The 19,842-nt window shown below is 38.5% G+C and overlaps 1 protein-coding gene across 1 annotated transcript in view; it reads right to left on the bottom strand.

The window, feature by feature from the left end:
* LAMA3 (laminin subunit alpha 3) overlaps window positions 1–19,842 on the bottom strand; it is a 111,066-nt gene that overhangs the window by 51,520 nt on the left and 39,704 nt on the right. Inside the window, 14 exon segments of the mRNA XM_084282759.1 lie at window positions 647–858; window positions 1,374–1,489; window positions 1,845–1,984; window positions 2,072–2,198; window positions 2,603–2,768; window positions 4,975–5,072; window positions 7,185–7,293; window positions 8,924–9,084; window positions 10,519–10,672; window positions 10,781–10,881; window positions 12,416–12,558; window positions 14,047–14,185; window positions 17,249–17,405; window positions 18,167–18,266. Coding sequence (XP_084138885.1) covers window positions 647–858; window positions 1,374–1,489; window positions 1,845–1,984; window positions 2,072–2,198; window positions 2,603–2,768; window positions 4,975–5,072; window positions 7,185–7,293; window positions 8,924–9,084; window positions 10,519–10,672; window positions 10,781–10,881; window positions 12,416–12,558; window positions 14,047–14,185; window positions 17,249–17,405; window positions 18,167–18,266 — 1,923 coding nt within the window.

The following is a 19,842-nucleotide window of genomic DNA, read 5'->3' as shown; positions in this document are numbered from 1 at the left end:
CTCCTTGGGGATGAACGGACCCTGTGGTATAGGTCCACATGTGAGCAGTTCTTGAAGAGCTGCTGCCTGTGGGCCGCCCCCACAGGCTCAGTTTGGGAAGGATGGCATCCCGTGGGAGCATCCCGTGGGAGAGACCCCACAAGGAGCAGGGGCAGGGAGTGACTATGAAGGAGTGTCAGAGACAAAGCATCAGGGAGTGACTGCAGCCCCATTCCCCTGCACCGCTTGGGGGAAGGAGGTGGAAGAGGGTGGCTGGCAGAAAGGTGTTTTTAGTTTCTTTATTTCTCACTGCTCTAGATTGTTAGTAATGGGCAATAAATTTCTCTAATCTCCCTACACTGAGTCTGTTTTGCCTGTGTCAATAATCGTCGAGAGATGTCCCTATCCTTATCTCAACCCCTGAGCCCTCTTCATCATATTTTCTCCCCCTTTCCTTTTGAGAAGGGGGACTGAGAGAGCGGTTGAATCTCAGCTGACCACCTAACTAAAACCACCACACTATGCTAAACCTAAGATGGCTCAACCAGCCTGTTACGGGGTCAAGCCCTACAAAGAAAAGTGAGGCCGCAGTGCCTGTGCAGTGTAATCTGAGAATTAAATAACTAAGGTCAGGTCAGGCACTGAATACATCAGAGCATGTACTTACGCTTGCAGAATGGAAATCCATAGTAGCCAGTTTGGCATCTGCTGCACTGACGACCGATGACATTAGGTCTGCACATACACTGCCCTCCCAGGGGGCTGCAAGTGGGGCTCGTGGCACCTTCCCTATGGCAATTACATGGCACTGCTCCGTTGTTGTAGAAAGCCACAAGTGACCTTGCAGAATCCTTACAGAAGGCTGATGATCTTTCTGGGCTATTTACATTGAAATATAAATCACGTTAGTAATGCCACTTGAAAACTGCTGGGAGAATGCTTTGCAGTGATTCAGTAAGTTGGGGTCCTGTCTTTCAAACAATTCTTTGAAATATGGAAGGTGTCAGTACACATGCAAGGATACAAACAAAGTAATTGCATTAGTAGTAAGTGGCTCGTGTAGGTAAGATTTTTTTTCAAAGAAGTGCTCACATTAGTCTTATCAGTTCAGACATGCCAAGCAAAATATGAAATACCAAAGATGGAAATACCAAAGACAGAGAGATGACACAGATTTTCCTCTTTTGTACTGTGAGCAATAAAGCTCTACCCTTACATTTCATCTACAATAGAAAGTCATGCAAAAATGACTCATGGAAAATTAAAAGGCCAGCATAAGCCATGAAAAGCATTTGAATGTAGCAGAGCGATGGGGATTTTATACGCTTCTTTAATATGGAGTGAAAATAATATTAAATCCTAGCTTGCTCAGTTTTTCAGAGAGTGATGCTTACTCAATATAAAAACTGTTTCCTCCACATTGGTTGATAAAATCAAATGACTTGTCCACAGTCTTTTTGTCAAGAATTTTGTAACTGTAGTTGTCTGCTGGAACAACTAAGACATTTTCCTTAAAACAACAAAAAAGCTAGATTGTACATTTCAGAGAAAAACAAAAGAAACAAGCTAAGGCATTTATATATTTAAACATTACTTCATTATGAATTCTGGATTTTCCCCAAAATGCTAACACTTTAAGCAAAAGGGTAGGAAAATGTACTTCATTATCTATCTCCCTGAGCTTAGAATACAAGCAGCATACAATAAAAATACTGTATGATATCTTAAAATTTAAAGTAAAAACAAAACTAGTGTGCAAGATCCTAAAATATTGAAAATTTGAAAATTGATAATTTAAAATTGTCTCTAAATGGCTGGTGAAACTGAGAAGAATACTTCCAAGTATGTTTATGCAATAAACTTACCAAAACCAGCATTCTTCCGTCAGGTATAATGAGTGTAACAGAGACTTCAGGTTCAGAAATGTCAAGCTCAATTTGGTTTTCTGCAATCACCTGATCCCGACATCCAGAAGTATGAGGGCAGAATGAAGCATTGATGGAACCTGTAAGAAAAAGCATAATGCCAAATAATGACCTATGTGCCAAAAAGCCGAGAGGAGAATGAAGTTAGATCAAATTTGAAAGCCTACCTGACCACACACGTCCTGCATTCACATGCACCTGCACAGGGAATGTTGGATGTGCTGGCTGATAAAAATGTAGCACAAATACGTATCTGCCCAAGTGAGGCACTCTGCCACTCATGGTAATCTGGTTCTGCAGAAAGAAGAACAGCTCTAATGGTATATATGTTTTGTGAAATATTCATCATTTCATCAACTGTGCTCTGTATTGCTTAGTTGCAACAGAAGAGAGGGGGCTTAGCATTTCTCAGGAAGTTAACAATACCTTCAAGGATATGGCATTGCATCTGCATGCTCCTATCTGTTCGCATGCCAAGCATATGTAATTCACTTCTGCAGTCTGTGAGACTACTACAGCTTTAGAAAGAAGCTGGCATTTTTGTTTCTCTTTCTGTATATTATATTTGTGGCTTATTCAATCTGCAATATTTTGATCATATAATTTAGTTGTGATTTTCTTAGAATGCTTGATCTATTCACCTTTACTAAGAACATAATTTGTGACTTAGGAAACAGTATTTTCAAAATGTGAGCTACCTGCGATGATGTCAGGATGACTCTGTTAACTGAGTCAGAAGGTAAAGGGGCATTCAGCGGACCATGGAGTATATTTCTCTGGACTTCAGAAATTTTCCCATCCCTGAATGCATCCAAAACCAAAGCCGCTGGTGGAGTATCATACACTGATGGAATGCATGTTATGCTAAAAACAAGAATTATATTAATTACTCTTGTGGTCAGGAGCATTCCTTAAGCATCATGAAAGAAAAAAAAAAAAAAAAACAGTCAACTCCCAGAAGTTAATACATTAGAATGTAATATAATTAATAACACAGTAGTAACCACTGTTACTCTTTGGAATTTTATGATCAATAAATGGAAAACAAGAGGTATAGATCTAACGCACAGAGGGGAAAATGTACATGACTGCTTTTATTCACTCAAAATTTCCATAACCTGAACAGTTTCAACAAAAAGAGTTTGCTAAGGAAACCAAAGGTGTTAAAAATGCAATTGTTAGTGAATCCAGTTAGTTACATTCACCAGTTGAAATTTCACTTCTACAAATATTTATGTAGGTGTATCCCTTAAACATGCGAGTTTTCCCATTGAAGCCAGTGGGACTACTTAAGTACTTAAAAGTTAAGTATACACTCAAATATTTGTAGAATTGAAGCCAAAATAAATAACAGTGCTCCCTGAAAACATCCCCTTTCATCCACTGTTGTTTTTAACTATTTCTTCCTTGGTATATTTATGTCTGAAGAACTTGATTGAGAGAAGTAGTTTCCAAGACTGCAGGAAAAAATGTTATTTGGGGGTTTCACGCTAGTATTTATTCACTTCGTGTAAGTACTCAGCAGACAATGATTAATCTCTGCTTAAGACAGGCCCAGAACTGGAATGGCAAATACGTTTCAGGGCCAGGACTGAGATGTATTTGCCAGGCTTGTGTGGGAAACCACGTGCAGCATCCACTTATAATACTATTAAACTGAGCCAAGACCCTGAATCTTTCAACTTGGTGAACACTAAATACTTTCAGGAAAGCAAAAATGCTGCCAGATAACGGTCTTAATAACAGACCATAAATATACAGTAAACTATGCAAGTACAGCAAGTGATTTAATAAATAAATAAATAAAACCAAATAAAATAAAAGGTACGTATATCTACATTAGCTTGACTTTATACCATGCTTTTCACCCAGCCTCCTTTCCCCATTTTACTCAGAGTACAAATACCCAGGAATGCCAAATGTCTTTCATGAGAGGACAAGTATCTTCAGTGTTAGAAAGCTGCTCTCAGTTGTAAAATTCTGAACAGCAGGAGAATTAAAGCTGCAATTCAATGCTATGCCCACTTGCAAGCCAAGTGCAGTCACATGCTTTTATCCAATTTAATATCCAAATTCTTCTGTTTCCTATTTCAGTTCAACCACTGAAACTACCATTAGAAATCACCATCTGGAAAACCATTAGACCTAGTCACCAATTCTGCCTCTGAAGTGTTACAAATGTAATTTACTATTACTTTGAGGCTCCCTTCATTGTCAGATCAGTTGGGGGTTAAAAAACAAAAACAAAAACGAGAACAACAAAAAGCTTAGGACTAGAATCACAAGGACATCCAGGGAGGTGCAACAGGAATTGAAATGTGGGGCTTCCTAATTCAGGAACTGCAATATTTCCTCTCTGGTGCAAAGAACGAAACACGTGGAAAGAAGAATGCCAACAGGATGGAGCAAGTGCTCTGCAGAACCTGGAACTGACTAATTAGGAAGTGAACATTCAGGTTCAAATGTTCTCAGTAACAAGAGGACATTGACCTGGGTTGACCCAACTGCACATGAGTACTCCAACTACTGGTACTACTCAAGTATAAAGGAGGAGGGGAAGGATCTGCTGTGAGCAATGAATGCTGAGGGCACGCTTAGCATCACCTATCATACAGGACCCACAATGAGGGGGAGGAGGGAGTGGTTTGTTTGCGAAGAAGGGGTTTACACGTTGCGTAGTTTGGGGCTGCTACATCTTGCTGGTGTAGCTGTGAATTTGGGATACCTGAAAGGAAATTCATATTCCTTACCAATTAGAAATTAAAGCCATTCTGAAACAGGTGAAGCAGTAACATGCAGAATGAAAGTCCAAGCAGAACAGTGAGTATTTCAGGCATGTTAATTCATGGCTTGCCACAGAAACAGCAATATTTTTCCAACTTGGACACCTATTATACTAGAGAGCACATGAGATACTTCTGTATTCTAATGCATTAGCACTCGGTAGTTCAGATAGGAAAGGTTAGTATTACCAACATCCCACACAAAGTCTGTCTAGATTAACACTAACACTTCAGCTTCTAATTCTTAGTATAATATAAAATATGAAGGATAACAACAAGCAAGTTACCTTCCATCATGGGTACTCCTGTAAGCAGCTATGCAATGTACTTTAGGATTCACATATTCTGGAGAAAATTCTTCAGCTGATATAATACAAACCTTGTGCTGAAAAATAAGCACAAGGTACAATTAGCAATTAATACTGTAAATAAATAATAGGGCCAAGCCTGAAAGGAGAACAATGTAGACTAACATTAGCATAGGGAGATCTAAGTCCCAACCCATGTACTGTCATGGATTTTGTGAGCAGTTTTGGATCCCTTACCTACCTGCACCTGAATGCCTCAGTATTTAAAAGTATTTTTCTGTCCTTCCCAGGGAATGTTAGCTATTGGGAAGTTAAATAAATTAAAATGCAAGTATATGTATGGTAATGGGAATCACAGAAGACCAGCTTGCAGGGTCGGAAGCTAGCCAAGGGTGAACAAGATTATACAGAACAAGGGTCAGAAGGAAAAGCCCTCATCAGTGTTGTTAAGACTTCCAGACCCTGGGGGAATTCCTAGTCCTTCTGAAATGCAGGCAGTAATATTTGCTCACACAAAGTCCTTAGAAATGAGCTTTGGTGACTATGAGATTTCTTCCACTGGATTCAGAATTCAGTTTAAAAAATGTTGGTCTTTTTTTTTTTGACATAAGGCATGGCTTGTAGGTAGATACAATAGTTAGTGCCAATAAAAAGATATTACTTGCACTTCCGAAATATGTAAGTGCAGGTTACAAAATGTGTGCATGAACTACTTCAAAAGGAAACAGAAAAGCACTTGATAAAGATAACTAGCACTACATATTAGTATAAATAGCAATTAAAAAAAAGGGAGAATGCATTAATGTGCAAAGTGATTTGCTTTAGAAGCAGTCGTAAAGGAGCTCAACTTGTGTTTTAGCATAAGTGAGCACGGAATATAAACCCTTTATAAGCTAGAAGGCAGAGTGCCAAAAATCCCTTTTCCTGGGCAGCAAGTATTGTGATTATTCTGCCTGTAATGACCCGTAGATCTCCAGCCTATTGCAGCAGAACAAGGGTAGATTCTGAAGATCTGCACTGTACTTCCAGAGCAGCTAAAAAGTTACTGTGGAACATCATTTGGATTCAGACAGCTCATTTGCATCTGTCTGAGATAAAGTTGTTAGAGCCCCTCTTGAAAGTTGACCTCAACAATCCCATTCCCCCTTTACTATTTAGACCAGATTTTTGATCTCCAGCACCGAGGGTAGTTTCCCTTTGCCTCTCTGTTCTATGCAACAGGGCATCTTTAACTCCAAAGCTGGACACTGACTGCATAAATAATGTCCATTCAACAGAAATTCTTCTTTTCCTCATTCTCATCTTTTGGTAAGTGCAGCGTTTACGTTTAACGAAGGGAAATATTTTTTTGTATCTCAATCTTGAAGCAAGTCATTTAGAAAAAGGAAACTGTAATTTGGAAGACAAAATATTATCATGAAACTTCCATATGTGGAGATACAGCCTAATAATATCAATATCCTTTGGGTATGGATCTTGTTAAGCACAGGAACTGCTACCGGGAGCTACCAAACAATTTAAACAGTATTTGTACACACTGAATGCTGCCTCAGGAAATGAAGTCCTGACAATCCTAACAGTGCCATGGAACGACTCTGTGTTTATGGTTTGGTTTTAACTTTAGATTTAAACCAACTGTGTGACTGGCCTCATGTTTCTAAAATGGTAAACACTGAAACAACTTAGAAAAAGAAGTCAGCATCTAGAAAAATGTATTACTGGTGTGGGCCAAAAGATGGCAGTGAAGGTTTTTTATTCAAAGCATTTAAAAGTTCTATCTTTTCTAAAATGAGTGCACTTATTACCTGAAATTTTTGCAAGAGACATCGAAAATGCCTGTGTTTTGAAGATTAAAAGAAAAGAAAGGGAAAAATACAGTAACGAAGAAAAAAAGCTACCAGCGTATTTTTCAATTAAAGTTTACATGCAGAAAACAGAGGGCAACTGAAATAAAGCATAACAGAATTGGAAATACCCTTGCAAAGATCAGAGATAAGAAAGATAAACAGGGATTTGCCTTTCTTGTTTGACTCAGTATCTTCTGAGTATATACAAACCAACATCTTGAAGAATCTAATATACATCCTTTCACACATCACCACAGAGCTTTTTAATATACTTAGAAAAGTGCATCTCTTTACCTACTTGGGGAACAAATATTACAAAAGGGAAAGAAAATGGAAGCTTACCAGAAGAAAATTAATTGATGATGCCTTAAGATGTATCTTTGTATCTGCTAGAAGATCGTAGGCTGCAATACGATTTCTGTCATCCACAACAACACTGCGACAAAGGAAACTGAGACAGAAAGCAGGATTAAAAATTAGCCTCCTGGCATTGCCATGTTGTTTCTGCTACTGTGTAGCTCAGTGGAGGCCTAGTTAGCCTCACCACAGGTACCCAGTCATTCTGCTGGATCGTAAGTAACAACTATGTTTGGCCACTGGTGAATGCAGTATCCTCACCGCAGAGACAAAGGAAGCACAACATACAAAATGTGGCTTGCCCTTTGTAGGTTGCCTACACAGAGTTCAAACCTCCTGACCTTTGTTTAGTTCTCCAGTTGAGCTACTGCTAGCGGTACACTGAGATGTAGGTCTGTGCCTCCAATCAATTACCTTAGATCAGCTGCTTAATCTTACTAAATCCATTAACTACCATAAAACTGCTCTTCTGTTTCTCCTGTAGGAATCAGAGACTGTGAAAGTTTCACTGCTGTTGCACAGCTCAGAAATAAGGACATCTCAGGGCTAAGGACACTTAAGAAGAATAGAGGTCCCTCATTTGATTTTCACTAGAAACTGGGCAACTGAGAATGTCTGTGAATCTGGGATCCATTCTCTTCCTATGTTTTATTGGGAATAATCAATCTGATAGAGCTGCAAGTAGACCTGGCGTACTTTATTCATGATTCTGTGACAAACTTCATTATGCAGTTTTGATTGTTTTCTTTTTTAACAGACACGTATCTTCCTGCTCAGGATAGATGACACAGCAGCTTATTGCAGTGGCACCATTAGTTTCAGTGCAGAATGGCAGCAGAAGGGATTTACTGAGTCTTTTCACAAGCAAGCTTTTAACACATGCATACAAACAAGTTCAAAATTAGTTCATAAAATGTGTTTAATTAAAAAAATAAAAAAAAAAGAGAGAGAGTTTGGGGTTCAAAGTGTTTATCAGGCTAAAATAAGAGCAGTGACCTGGCAAAGTCACATAGATCTGTTCTGCATCACAAACATGCTGATGAAAATCCTGAATATCCCTAAGTCTACAATCTGTCAAACATTTGGCTCACAGGAAAAAAAATATGCATGTCAGTAGCCTTCTGACACTCCTAGGGGCACAAACATCTGCGGGATCACAATCCTAATTTGAGTCCTACTCTGAATTGCTCAAGCGTTAAAGACAATCTCACTTATGACAGACAAAATCCCTGGAACATCTGCAGTAACCTCAGTAGTCAACAAGGATAAAGAAACATAGGGCTTGAGGCCTACTCAAGATTTCAGAGAAACGCATACCTTTGCTTCAGCAAATCTTGTTAGAGGGGTGGAAACACTCTTGTAAAACTGGCTGCTATTTTTTTTTCTTTTTATAGTCAAAACTCTCAGACATGCTTTTTACTAAACAAGCGTAAACAGTGCAAACGTCTGCAGCCAACAGAGCTGCTGGATGCTCTGCTACTGGACTCTATAATTAATAGTTTATAAGGATTTACAAGTGCATATAAAAACCCCTTTGTACAGAAAAAGTTCACTAAAGCAGTAGCAATATTTAATGTGCCGACTGTACAATACCCAAAGAATTATGTATTTGCTCTTAAATCACCCTAAAATTTGAACAACATAACAGCAGTAAAATGGATTCCAATATATAAAAAGTATAATTATATTCAAAATGGTTATTTAAGCACTTTGGAAATTCTTACCTGTATTTGCAACTGTATATTCTTACTTGGCCTTCTGTGACAGGTCCCGGGCTATTTATTTTTACCTCAGCAGTGTATAACTGGTCATCTTCATTGGCATATTCAAAAACAAGAACATAGCGACCAATTTGAGGAACATTTATGGTCATCTGTAAATTGACCTAGGTCAAGCATCATTAAAAAAAAAAAAAATTAGATTTTTCACTCTCTTCTTCTTCTTGCAGGAAGCTCCCTTTGCCTGCCCTGCAAGCTAACCCGTCTTAATCAGCCCAGGGCCAACCCTGAGCTGTCTCAGCAAAAGGCAGTCCAGCAGGATGGAAGCAGTGCTTATAAATAATCACTCTGTCCACTAGTAAGAGTCAACCAGATTCAGGAAACAGCTGCCACTATAACAGCTCTAGGAAGATAACAGCAGATCTGCAAGATAAGGCTAGGAAATGAGGCTTATTATTTCTATTCTTGGCAATATAAACTATCAGTGAGGAAAATCTGATGTTCCTAAAAAACTGTCACCCTCATCTATAAGCTATCTTTAAAAAACAAATCAAAATTGACTCAATTCTCTGCTGAATAAACATTTCCATGAACAGAACTCCTCGTACCGCAGCGCTTTACACTGATTCCCTACAAAGACTGAGAGCATTTTCTCCAGGAAATAGCCATTGCCACTTTCTGAAACATCAGATTTTTCTTTTAGTTTACCTGTGCAAGTTGGTTAAAGTAATAGTTTACAGAAAATACTTTGAAGTAGTTGCATGAAAAGTGCTGTGGTTACACAGGTTTTTGTTACAGGGGGCTATATAATTATTTTCAAACATAAGATGTTTTTCTCAAGATGTCCTTAGGCTGTGAACTTTTCAACAAGCAAATAATTCTGTCAACATCCATCCTGACTTCACTGCAATAAGTCGTAACAGTAAAAAGTTTTGCACACACACCAGTGATGAAGCACCAGGGCCTGTGACATTTAAGTATCATTGGCACAGTTGGTATTTTTAAAGCAACTGTCAGAACACAGTAACAGAGGACACAATCGCTTTACATTTAATTATCATGGATTTGATAAAAATAGCTTTTTTAAAAAAAAAAAAATATATGCTTCTAGTATAATTTTTGGTTTCGTGAAACATGTTTCTCTTTCAGTGGACCCACAGCAGTATCATATTTGCATCTGCTTGTTCTTTACTAAAGCAAATATTTTACATAATTATAGCTCTTTAAGCAACAACAACAACAAAAAAAGATGAATTTGGAGTTACATACATACTCCATTACTGCTGACAAACCATTTTGCCATTGTTACTACAATTAAGCAATATGCTGAACTAGACAGTATGCCTAAAACACAGGGATTTTTATTTTATTAAATACTTTTCTCAGAGCAAAACATCCTCTCTAGTCATAGTTATACATCTGCCAATACTGATTTGTTTACATGGATCTGTATAAATTATAGAACTTAGTACACAGCCTGTTTTAGGGATGAGTTACAGATCTGCAAATCCTGAGCCATGAATCTGCCACAGTTTTTTCAGTCCAGTAGTTTTGTAGTGAATAGTGCAGATGCGACTGTGATTAGCATGCAGGAATCTCACCTCTCTTCCACTGATATGGGACATCACTGGTTGATCAGGAGTTGGCTGCCGAACAGGTATTCTTCTGTATTCTCCCCCACGTCTGTAATATGCTACCTCTGAACCCAGGACACAGGAAAATCTGCCCAGTGGCAAATGCTGATAGAGCAAGCAGCTTACACAAAACAAAAACACAACACAGAATTATTATTGTTTTCAATTGCAGCAGTATAATAACAACACAATCCGAGGCAATGGTTTATTCTGTGGCATAGATACTGACTTCTCTGTTGAAACACGTCCAGGATAGGTGCAAGGCTCCGTAACTTGTATCTGCAGGATGGATGCTTCATAATAATCACTAGGTAACAGCACCATATAATCCTAGGAACAAATGTAACAAATGCAAGACCATGCAGAAAATTACAAAAGGAACCTCTCCAGATGTTCACAATGTAGCAATGCACAAAAACAATCACAGAATCACAGAATTTTTTTTTCTAGGTTGGAAGAGACCTCAAGATCATCGAGTCCAACCTCTGACCTAAAAACACAAATAATTCATAATATCACATATAATATCACACAAATAATTTTTATGAAGGATATCTGCAATACACATATAGATTTTTTTTATTGCTATATGGGTCAGCAACATCCCTATGTGTCATGGTAAATGCTTATATCTTCACAGAGACAGTTTGAAGGCAGCTGCCTTGTAAGCAGGGAAACTCTGCATCCACTATCCCATCATGTGTTGTACAAGATGGTGCTCATAAAGGAGGTTCCCCACTACATCTATGCCTTGCAGGACTTGTCAAGTCCAGAGCGTCTGAATCTAAAAGCACAGGCCCCTCCTACTTAAGCTTTAAAGCTAAGTAACACAGATCTTCTAACCCAAAGTTGTTCTTGCTTTATAAGCCAAATGGTCCAGTCAGTAGAGTGGAAAAAAGAATCAGTTTGTATAAGCTTGAGTTGCACAGGTGCTGCTTGGTAATACACAGCTGGCTCTGCACAGTTTTCACCCATGTATGCTATTCACCTGCATACAGCTCAACTGTGTTTGACTCTGCAAGGGAGATTCATGTATCCCAGGTGACTTCATAAAAATATTCCTCATAATCTATTAAGCTGTGCTTCAAGAAGCTGGTATATTTTTGCTCTGCCTTTTCAACTTAAAAGAGTGGAGTTTTTTTATAAAAATTTTCTTTTATGAATACATACTAGGCTAAGATCATTAACAAATTCCTTTCCAAAGGTGTTAAAGAAAAAGGCACAATAGTACTGTCACTTCCAGCAAGAAATACGCTGCAAGCTCTTTAGTAACATTCTACATGGCGTTCCATAAATTTAACAGAGCCCCAGGGTTGATGACTAAAGATAGCGGCTACTTGTTAAACGTGTATCATATACACAAGAATTTCAGTATAGCATCTTTGTGATCACGCATCTTTAAGGTTTTCTATAAATGCTCACCTCAAAGACTTTGTCTTTTTATAGCAACTCACAACAGTTGTCACAGAAAATTTTTCAGTAAGTGGAAGGAGAGTAAAGATGGGAGGATAAAAAGCTTTACTTATGTTATGTGATATGCAAGAGTTACTAATTTCTATGAGCTTTTATGCTCAACCAATTGTGCTGTATATTAATATTACTTCAACATTTGAAGGTACAGATTCTGGACAGACTGAAAGTCTGTAAGCACATGAAAAATTACAGAAGATGGAAGTCAGAGAAGGGAAAAAAAGTGAAATTAGAGGCTGAACTGTATATTTTCATAGTGACATTCTGCCACTCTACTATTTTCACTACTACTGTGCAATTTCAATTGCTTCCAGGGTTGTTCCTGACAAACAACTCCAGAGCAATATTATCATGACAGCCTTCAAGCACTTGTTTTCTTCAATTGTTTTCTTACCAAGAGGACTTCCTCTGCCATTATACTGACAATCCACATTCCTGGAACCAATGAGAAAGATTCTGTGGAGCTTTTTCCTGGGATTGTGACAAAAGCTGGCTCCTTGCTGGGTGGGAAGACAAATTCTTTGCTCTGAGCAGCCCCTGCCAGAAAAAAAGGTTAAAAAAAAAAAAAGGTAAAAAATAAGGGACTGAGTAAAATGTCTCTACTTGGTTGGTACTCTGGACTTTAGATTTAATCCACTAAACTTGGTGTAATAGGAGCTGATCAATGCTCCTCTGACAATATGTACTGTAAGTAAGCTACAGAGCTGTGTAATTACTGTCATCTTGTTTTTTATTAGTCTTGAGCAAATTGGTTCAGAAGAGCAGACTTTTTCCTTTGTAATGGCCAGTTTTGTATTATTCTGAATGTTCACTTCCCTTCCCTCTTCCATTATTTTCCATTCAATATTTCTCTCCACTGACTCAAGACATCTTCAGTTGACACAAAGCCTGTTCTCATGCAACCTTCAGCTGTATATTTCAAATACCGGAGGTTCTCTGTAGCATTGAAAATGTTATGAAAAGCACAGGTTTCCTCTTGAGAGCCCCTAGACAAAGACAAAAGCTTGTTCTCCAAGCTGGTTCCCTGTCTCCCCAGCAACGTAAGCCAGTCCTGACTATAAACTGCTGCTCCCCTGCTGAGAGGTACCTGTTATGTCTTCAGTTCTGTCTTCTCCGAATTACTGAAGGATCTATGACTAAATGCCATCGACTCCCAGCAGTGTGATACTATTAGGCATCGTAAGAGATAATGCTGAGCATATCCTTGAATGATAGAGGCATACCAAGGATATGGAGTACTTATCTTTTACCAGGGACCAAGTCATGATATGCTGTTGAGGTCTGTCATCAGAGCTAATTTGGTGGATTGGGTTCATCATTAAATAAACATTATTCATGGAAAGAAGGCAGAAGTCACCTTTAAACTGAAATATTAAAGGCAACTAAATCAAGATAAATGCTGTTATTCCTTCTTTGAAAGCTTTGTAAAACACACAGTTCAAATCTTCCGAGTACAGAACTGAAAGCCCTGAATTTGGCAAACGTTTAAAAAACAAACGTTGATTACTACTGTTAGCAGAAGTTTCATGCAAACACAGACACATCATTTACAGGAAAATATATTAGGAAAAGCACAAGAGCATTGACATTGTTAAAAGCAATGCATTTTAAGCGACATTACGAATCCGAATTAGTTGCTTCTTGAAAAGGCTTCTCTAATCTAACATTCATCTGATCTGTTGTGCCGTTGGGTTGTACCTACCTGTTCCAGGCCGAGATTGAGAAGCAGATATGCGGCCAGGTAACGAATCCCCTCCAGGGTTAATGTATCTCAGGATAATGCGAAATAAGTAGTGGTTTGATTTTTCCACATTCAAAGTTATCCTCACTTCGTTCTGAAAAATTGAAGTTAATAAACAAAAACAGCCATAAAGTGCTGAATAGAGGAACAGTTAGAAGCCATGCAAGCACCAGACTAAATGCCTACAAGAAAAATGCACATGCAGACAAGTGTACACTGGAATGGCAATGCTGTGTATGACAGATGAAGACAGGTAAGCCTAGTGAGAAAATTAATTCACTTACAAGTATAGTTAGTGCCAAAATGTTTTCCCTCAGCAATTGAGATCTTCCCTTTAGAGCTTTTTGAACCCAGGGTGACATAGCGGAGGACTAGGTGGAAGAGCTTAGGGGAAGCCACAGTGACAGGTACAACCACCTCTGGCTGGGAAAAATAAAAAGAAAGGGAAAAAGGAGGAAAGGAAAGTATATTATTTGTTACTAGCACCCAGAGAAAGAAAAACCATTTGGCAAAAGACATACTCCATAACAGAAAAGAAAGGCTCCAGCAGCTTACAAGAGAACATGGAACAAAATCTCCTGTAAAATAAAACACTTGTTGAATAATAACTTACCCTGAAACACATGGAATCTTAACTAATATGCATGTTGATATTGCACCTTGAAACATGGACAGTATTTTACTGGTATTCTCCCTGCACGTGCAGGGAAAGATAAGGTATCAAGGGCCGGAATCACTGGTCTTAGTCTGAGATAACACACAATGCTCCACAGCACGCAGACATCTCCGACTGGCACTGCAACTTCTGCTCCTCCACCAGATCCCTCACTGCCTTAGAGATGTGATACCATGCTTCTTTTGCCCTGGGGCTGAACTCACATCTCTGGAACCACACAGTTCCCATCGACCCTGACTGGCACAGGAGAATGAATTCACACAGCCCCCATTTAGTTGCAGAGCAGAAGTATCAGCAGAGACTTGTTCAAAGGTTGGTGGATTAGGAAAAAAATAGGCTTTGTGCAGTCTCAAGGGTTTGGCTTCCTCCCTTCCGTCCTAAATCATAAAGCTCCACCACAAACCAAATCCCACCAGATCACCCATCATAACCCACTCACTGTCCCATCCCAAGATGCTTCTGGTACAGTAACCTCCCTACCACTATGGTCCATTCTGCATCCCCAAAAGCACACAAATTTTCTAAATTGCAAACCTGTCAGAATGGGGCACAAAGCCATATCATCTCTTATTGCTAAAAGTTAAAATAAATGCCAGAGTGCCAGCTCGCACATGCTAGTTAGCATATTATTCAATTCTGTCATCATCATAGAGACCTTCTCTTTCTAAATAGAAATGCAATGTAGAAAGCAAAGACGGATATATAACAGATGATATGGATGAGAGATCTGCAGAGATTAAATGGCTAAAATCTCGGTGACTGCAGAAGGGCAGTGGACCAGAACACAAAACACAGACACATGGGGGAAGGTTTTGCAACTGTTGTTTTAAATGGAGAAGGATGACTGCTGAAAAGAAAAGACAGGCATTGAGGGAATACCTGAAAAATAGATAGGAACAAAGAAGAAAAGGTGAAAGAAATAAAGCAACATGCCTCAGAAAGTATCACAAAATGGTTTCTAAGCTTTTATGGGAAGTCTAGAAGACACAGGTGAAGAGAAAGAAAGAAGACATTAATGAATAATGAGGGAGGAAGAGATGTCAGTCCTCAATTTCAAGCAAAAAGCAGGAAGCGAGGAGAATTTATTCTTTGAGCTCTATCACCAACCTAGGCAGCTCTTGCCAGTGCTTTAAAATCTCAGGCAAACTGTTAGCTTCTCAGTCTATCAGAGACCCCCATGTTAGCAGCATGGGTGAAGCACAGCAGCATAGGGCACTACTCATGGGTTATTTATTTCACCTGTGTTTGTTGTTCGTTTGTTTTTTTAATTGTATTGAAATATTTTCACAAAAAGTTTTTACATTAGCCTTTTGTGTGGTAGATATTGTAATGCTAATTTGTCTTCCACGAAAGAAATGTCAGGAGTATTTCAGGGCCCTGCAAGACACAAAAATGCTATGTGAAAATTCTGAAAGTTTCTTGAAATGAAGAATGTGACTATGAAGAATGAAGACTATCTATGCAAGGATCTAACTGTGGAGGGCCTGGATCTGGCAATTACTTACATGAATTAAAAGCTTTATTCAGATGAGCAAAGTAAGGCACACTTTCAGCAGGATTAAAAACTAAGCCTTTTCACTACCTCTTTACAAAATGCCTAGAGGGAGTTAGAAAGCAGAAATTTATGAAAGCACAGTTTCCAAAGAGTTGCCTTCATTTGTGAATGTGGAGTAATTCTGAAAAAGCCAAAAAATAAAAAGAAAAAAAAACGTCTTTGAGATTAAAGAAACAAAAACAAACAAACAAACCACAAACAAAAAAGAACACAACAACAAAAAGGAAAGAGTGAAAAGCAAAGAACAGAAAGAAAATCACTATACTTGCACAACAGTTATGTGCTTATGTCTGTCTGTAGTTGACCCATTGGTCCTTGGACAGGTTACAGAGGCTGGACACAACTATATCTGTGGACTAAAAAATCTAATCAGCATCAGAGTACTACAAATATCATTGTACCACTTTTAAGAAGAATGAGCAAATCCCATTTATTGCTCAAATCTATTCTTTTCAAATTTTGAGTCACTTGCTCAGCAGTTCAGTCCAAAGTCAAACAGGTCCTTTCTTATACAATTAAATTATGCTATGCAATTCCTGCAATGTATTTATTCCCTCTGTTGGTTTTTGCTTTATGTGTAAACAATCATGAGACTAAAATAAATGTTGCTGAAACACTCTTGCTCGCATCTTGTTTGACTGAATCACACGTTTTCTTGTTTGCTGTAATGTAAAGGTATCATTCCTGATAAATTGGAGACTTTCTCCTCCTTGCCCAATACAAGTTGCAAGTGTGAAGGCTTCACCCCGGCACTATGATGAAACCTGAAAATCTTAACACAGACTGCTATGGAACTCTATAATCAAGTGATTTAGCCAAACATCAATCTTCTCCTGTCCTTGTCATAACAACAATTTCTGGATTTAGTCATAGAGACTTTAAAGCTACCAGATCTTAACTTTAAACCTACAGCAAAATGTATTCCTAAAAAACAAAACAAAACAAAACAAAAAACAACAACAACAACAACAGAAAAAGCCAACAACAACCTCCCCCAAAAAAAGAAAAACAAAACGACCTCTGTAGTTTCTGAATGTCTCTGAAGAACACATATTTGGATTAGCAATGACCAACTTTAAATAATGCCAATAGTCACTAATCCAAACAGTGATACAGTGCCAAAGTGTTCAGATTAGTGAGATCCTATCCTTTCTGGTTCCTCTATGACCTTGTACACACATAACAGTACAACGGGGGCATACATATCATACATCTATGTTTTCACCCCAAAGCCTTGAGCAAAATACCAGCTTACTTGTATAGAAGACATCCGGGCATATCCTCTCCAACTGAAGTTAGGAAATTCCTGAGGATCATAGCCAAACCGAACTCCCCTTCCCTGGATGGTAGTGCCATCTTCAATCTCAAACTTCATGTGGTGCAGATCAGGGAAAAAATAGTTTTGTTCAGGCCTTTCAGGGAGACAAAAAAAAAAAGGAACAAGCATTCAAAGGACTATTCTTTTCCTCCAAATTTTCATTTTTTGCTCTGATTGTCAGCTTGGATATCCTTACCAGTATAAAATACAAATATAACCATTGATTAAACCTTTGATATTTATTTGTGAGCAAAGACATTTCAGGCAATGTGCCTAAATCATGTCACTCAACAGCTAAAGCAAATTGATTCTGATATGGTTTTTCATTTCACAACTATGTAAGCCAAAAATGCCTGACGAATTTATGATATTTCCAGGTAGTTCGTCATCTGAGTATAACCCCAGCATCCAACACTTTTTGGCAAGAATCCTCCACCCACTCACCATTGTAATCTGAAAGAATTACCATTCATTGTATAGTCTACATCTAAAGGAATAAAGCAACGGAAAGGAAGCGATCTACTGATCACTGAGAAATCCTGATAGTAGCTAATAAATTCCAGGCAGCAAATAAGACGGATGGAATGAGAATTCTCTTTCCAGAACTTTTACAGCTGTACCTTACCTTATGTAACTCTTGATATATACAGGTACATGGATATATACACAATGTGATTGCAAAAAAATCCCATTAAAGTAAAGAAAAAAACTGTCAGGTGAAGTGAATATAACTAATACCACAATTTACCAGCTTATTTATCAACAAATAAAGAATTTCTTGTGAAAAGCTAGCAAGATGGGCAGTTTCAAATGATCTACTTTAGAGCACAAGCTCTTTGTGACAGTCTGACTCACTCCTGACAGGTCATCCCCACAACGTGCTCTCTGCACTGGCAGGCACCCAAGGGCTCAGCACACGCAGAACTGATGGATCCTCCGACATCACACTGACAGCCTGCCAGGCAAAGAACAGAAGCCAAATATCCCATCAGAAAAAGTGATAAAGGTTATCAGAAAACACACCTCGCTTCCTCTAATTAAACACTATTATCAACTCATTTCCTCCTTCCGGAGCCCTTTCGACTCCCCTCAGACTCTTTGAAACACGTTAACACTCATGGATAAGGTGCAATTACTTCTGGCTTTTCATGTTTGTTGTTGTTTTCTTTTCTTTTTTTTTTTTTTTTTTTCTGCTTGTAACATGACAAAAGCCTTTTGAATTATTATTTTTTATTTTTAAATCACAAGTAAAAAGCCACATTTACTAAATGCTGGACCACAGTTTTGCAGAACAGCCATTCTGGTACCACCAGAAGAAAACCATATGTGTTTACATAAGAGCATACACATATTTTTAACTGATATCGGACAACTGTATTGAGTGACTTCCTATATGAGACAGGATTTGTGGCATAAAGTAAGGGACACCTCTAATAATGAGGCATAATGTATCACACTAAAGAACAAGTATGCCTAGGTTAAAAATTTCAGAACTGACTTGACAGGTTGATTGTTCCTAAACATACTTATAGCACACCAAGTAATCTCACTGAAATCAAAGAGAATTAAAGTAATTTGCACCTTCGTGAAGCCAGATCTATTTCATTAGATCTTTGGTTTGAAAATTAGGCACAAAAAGTTTGTTTGATAGACTAGACGTTGTTTTTAAACTTTGCACACTCAAAAGGATTGCCACAAATACGTCAGTAAAAAAGTAAATCTCTTGCATCATCCTTGTACAGGTGTAAATCCCACTAAAGGCAGTGAAAGTGCTTTCAATAATTTTAGCAAACCCAAATCTACAGGGAGGGCAAGGGAGAAAGGGGACCACTGAAGTAGTCCTATGCTCCTCAAAACACATGGCAGGGTGATGACCACTTCCACCATATCAAAGCTACATCTGACTGTATATCAAAGCATCCTGAGTCACAGTTTATAGCAATACACAAACAGAACTGAAAATAAAAATAAATCAAGTTACAAGCTGTTGTAATCTTTTAAGTTCTTATTCCAGTGGACCTTAGAAACCCACTAAACAGAACAAAGAGCTACCAATCTTTGTTTGCAGGAAAAATCAAACCTCCCTGGCCCCGTATCCTGGTGGAAGGTGTGAAAGGAGGAATGACTTTCAGTTATTTGGAAATCTCTTTAGCTATGATACATACATATTTTGCTGGACGAATTGCATCTCGGTGTTACGTACTGCATTAAACTTTTCATTGCATTTTAATTTCTGACTCCATTGAAACCCTCTCAGAGTGTGAGGTATTCGATTTTGACAGGGATTAGTGAGGTGCACAATGCAGGAATGAAGGCTAGGCACAGAGCTCAGGATTGCCCAGGCTTGCACTGGCTCTGTGCTGGGCAAGCTTCAGCAGCTCCTCTTGCTATCTCACAACAGGCTTTGATGGAGAAACCTCAGACAGGTGGTGGTAAACAAGGCACTGAGGATGGTGAGGCAAAAGCCGATGAACTCATACAGGAACAAATTTTATCAAGTGAATGAGCCACAACACTTCTGGGAGCTACCG

This window comes from Netta rufina (assembly GCF_964035555.1).
Source record: "Netta rufina genome assembly, chromosome: 2".
Lineage (NCBI taxonomy): Eukaryota > Metazoa > Chordata > Aves > Anseriformes > Anatidae > Netta > Netta rufina.
This window is presented reverse-complemented; position numbering and strand designations above follow the sequence as displayed.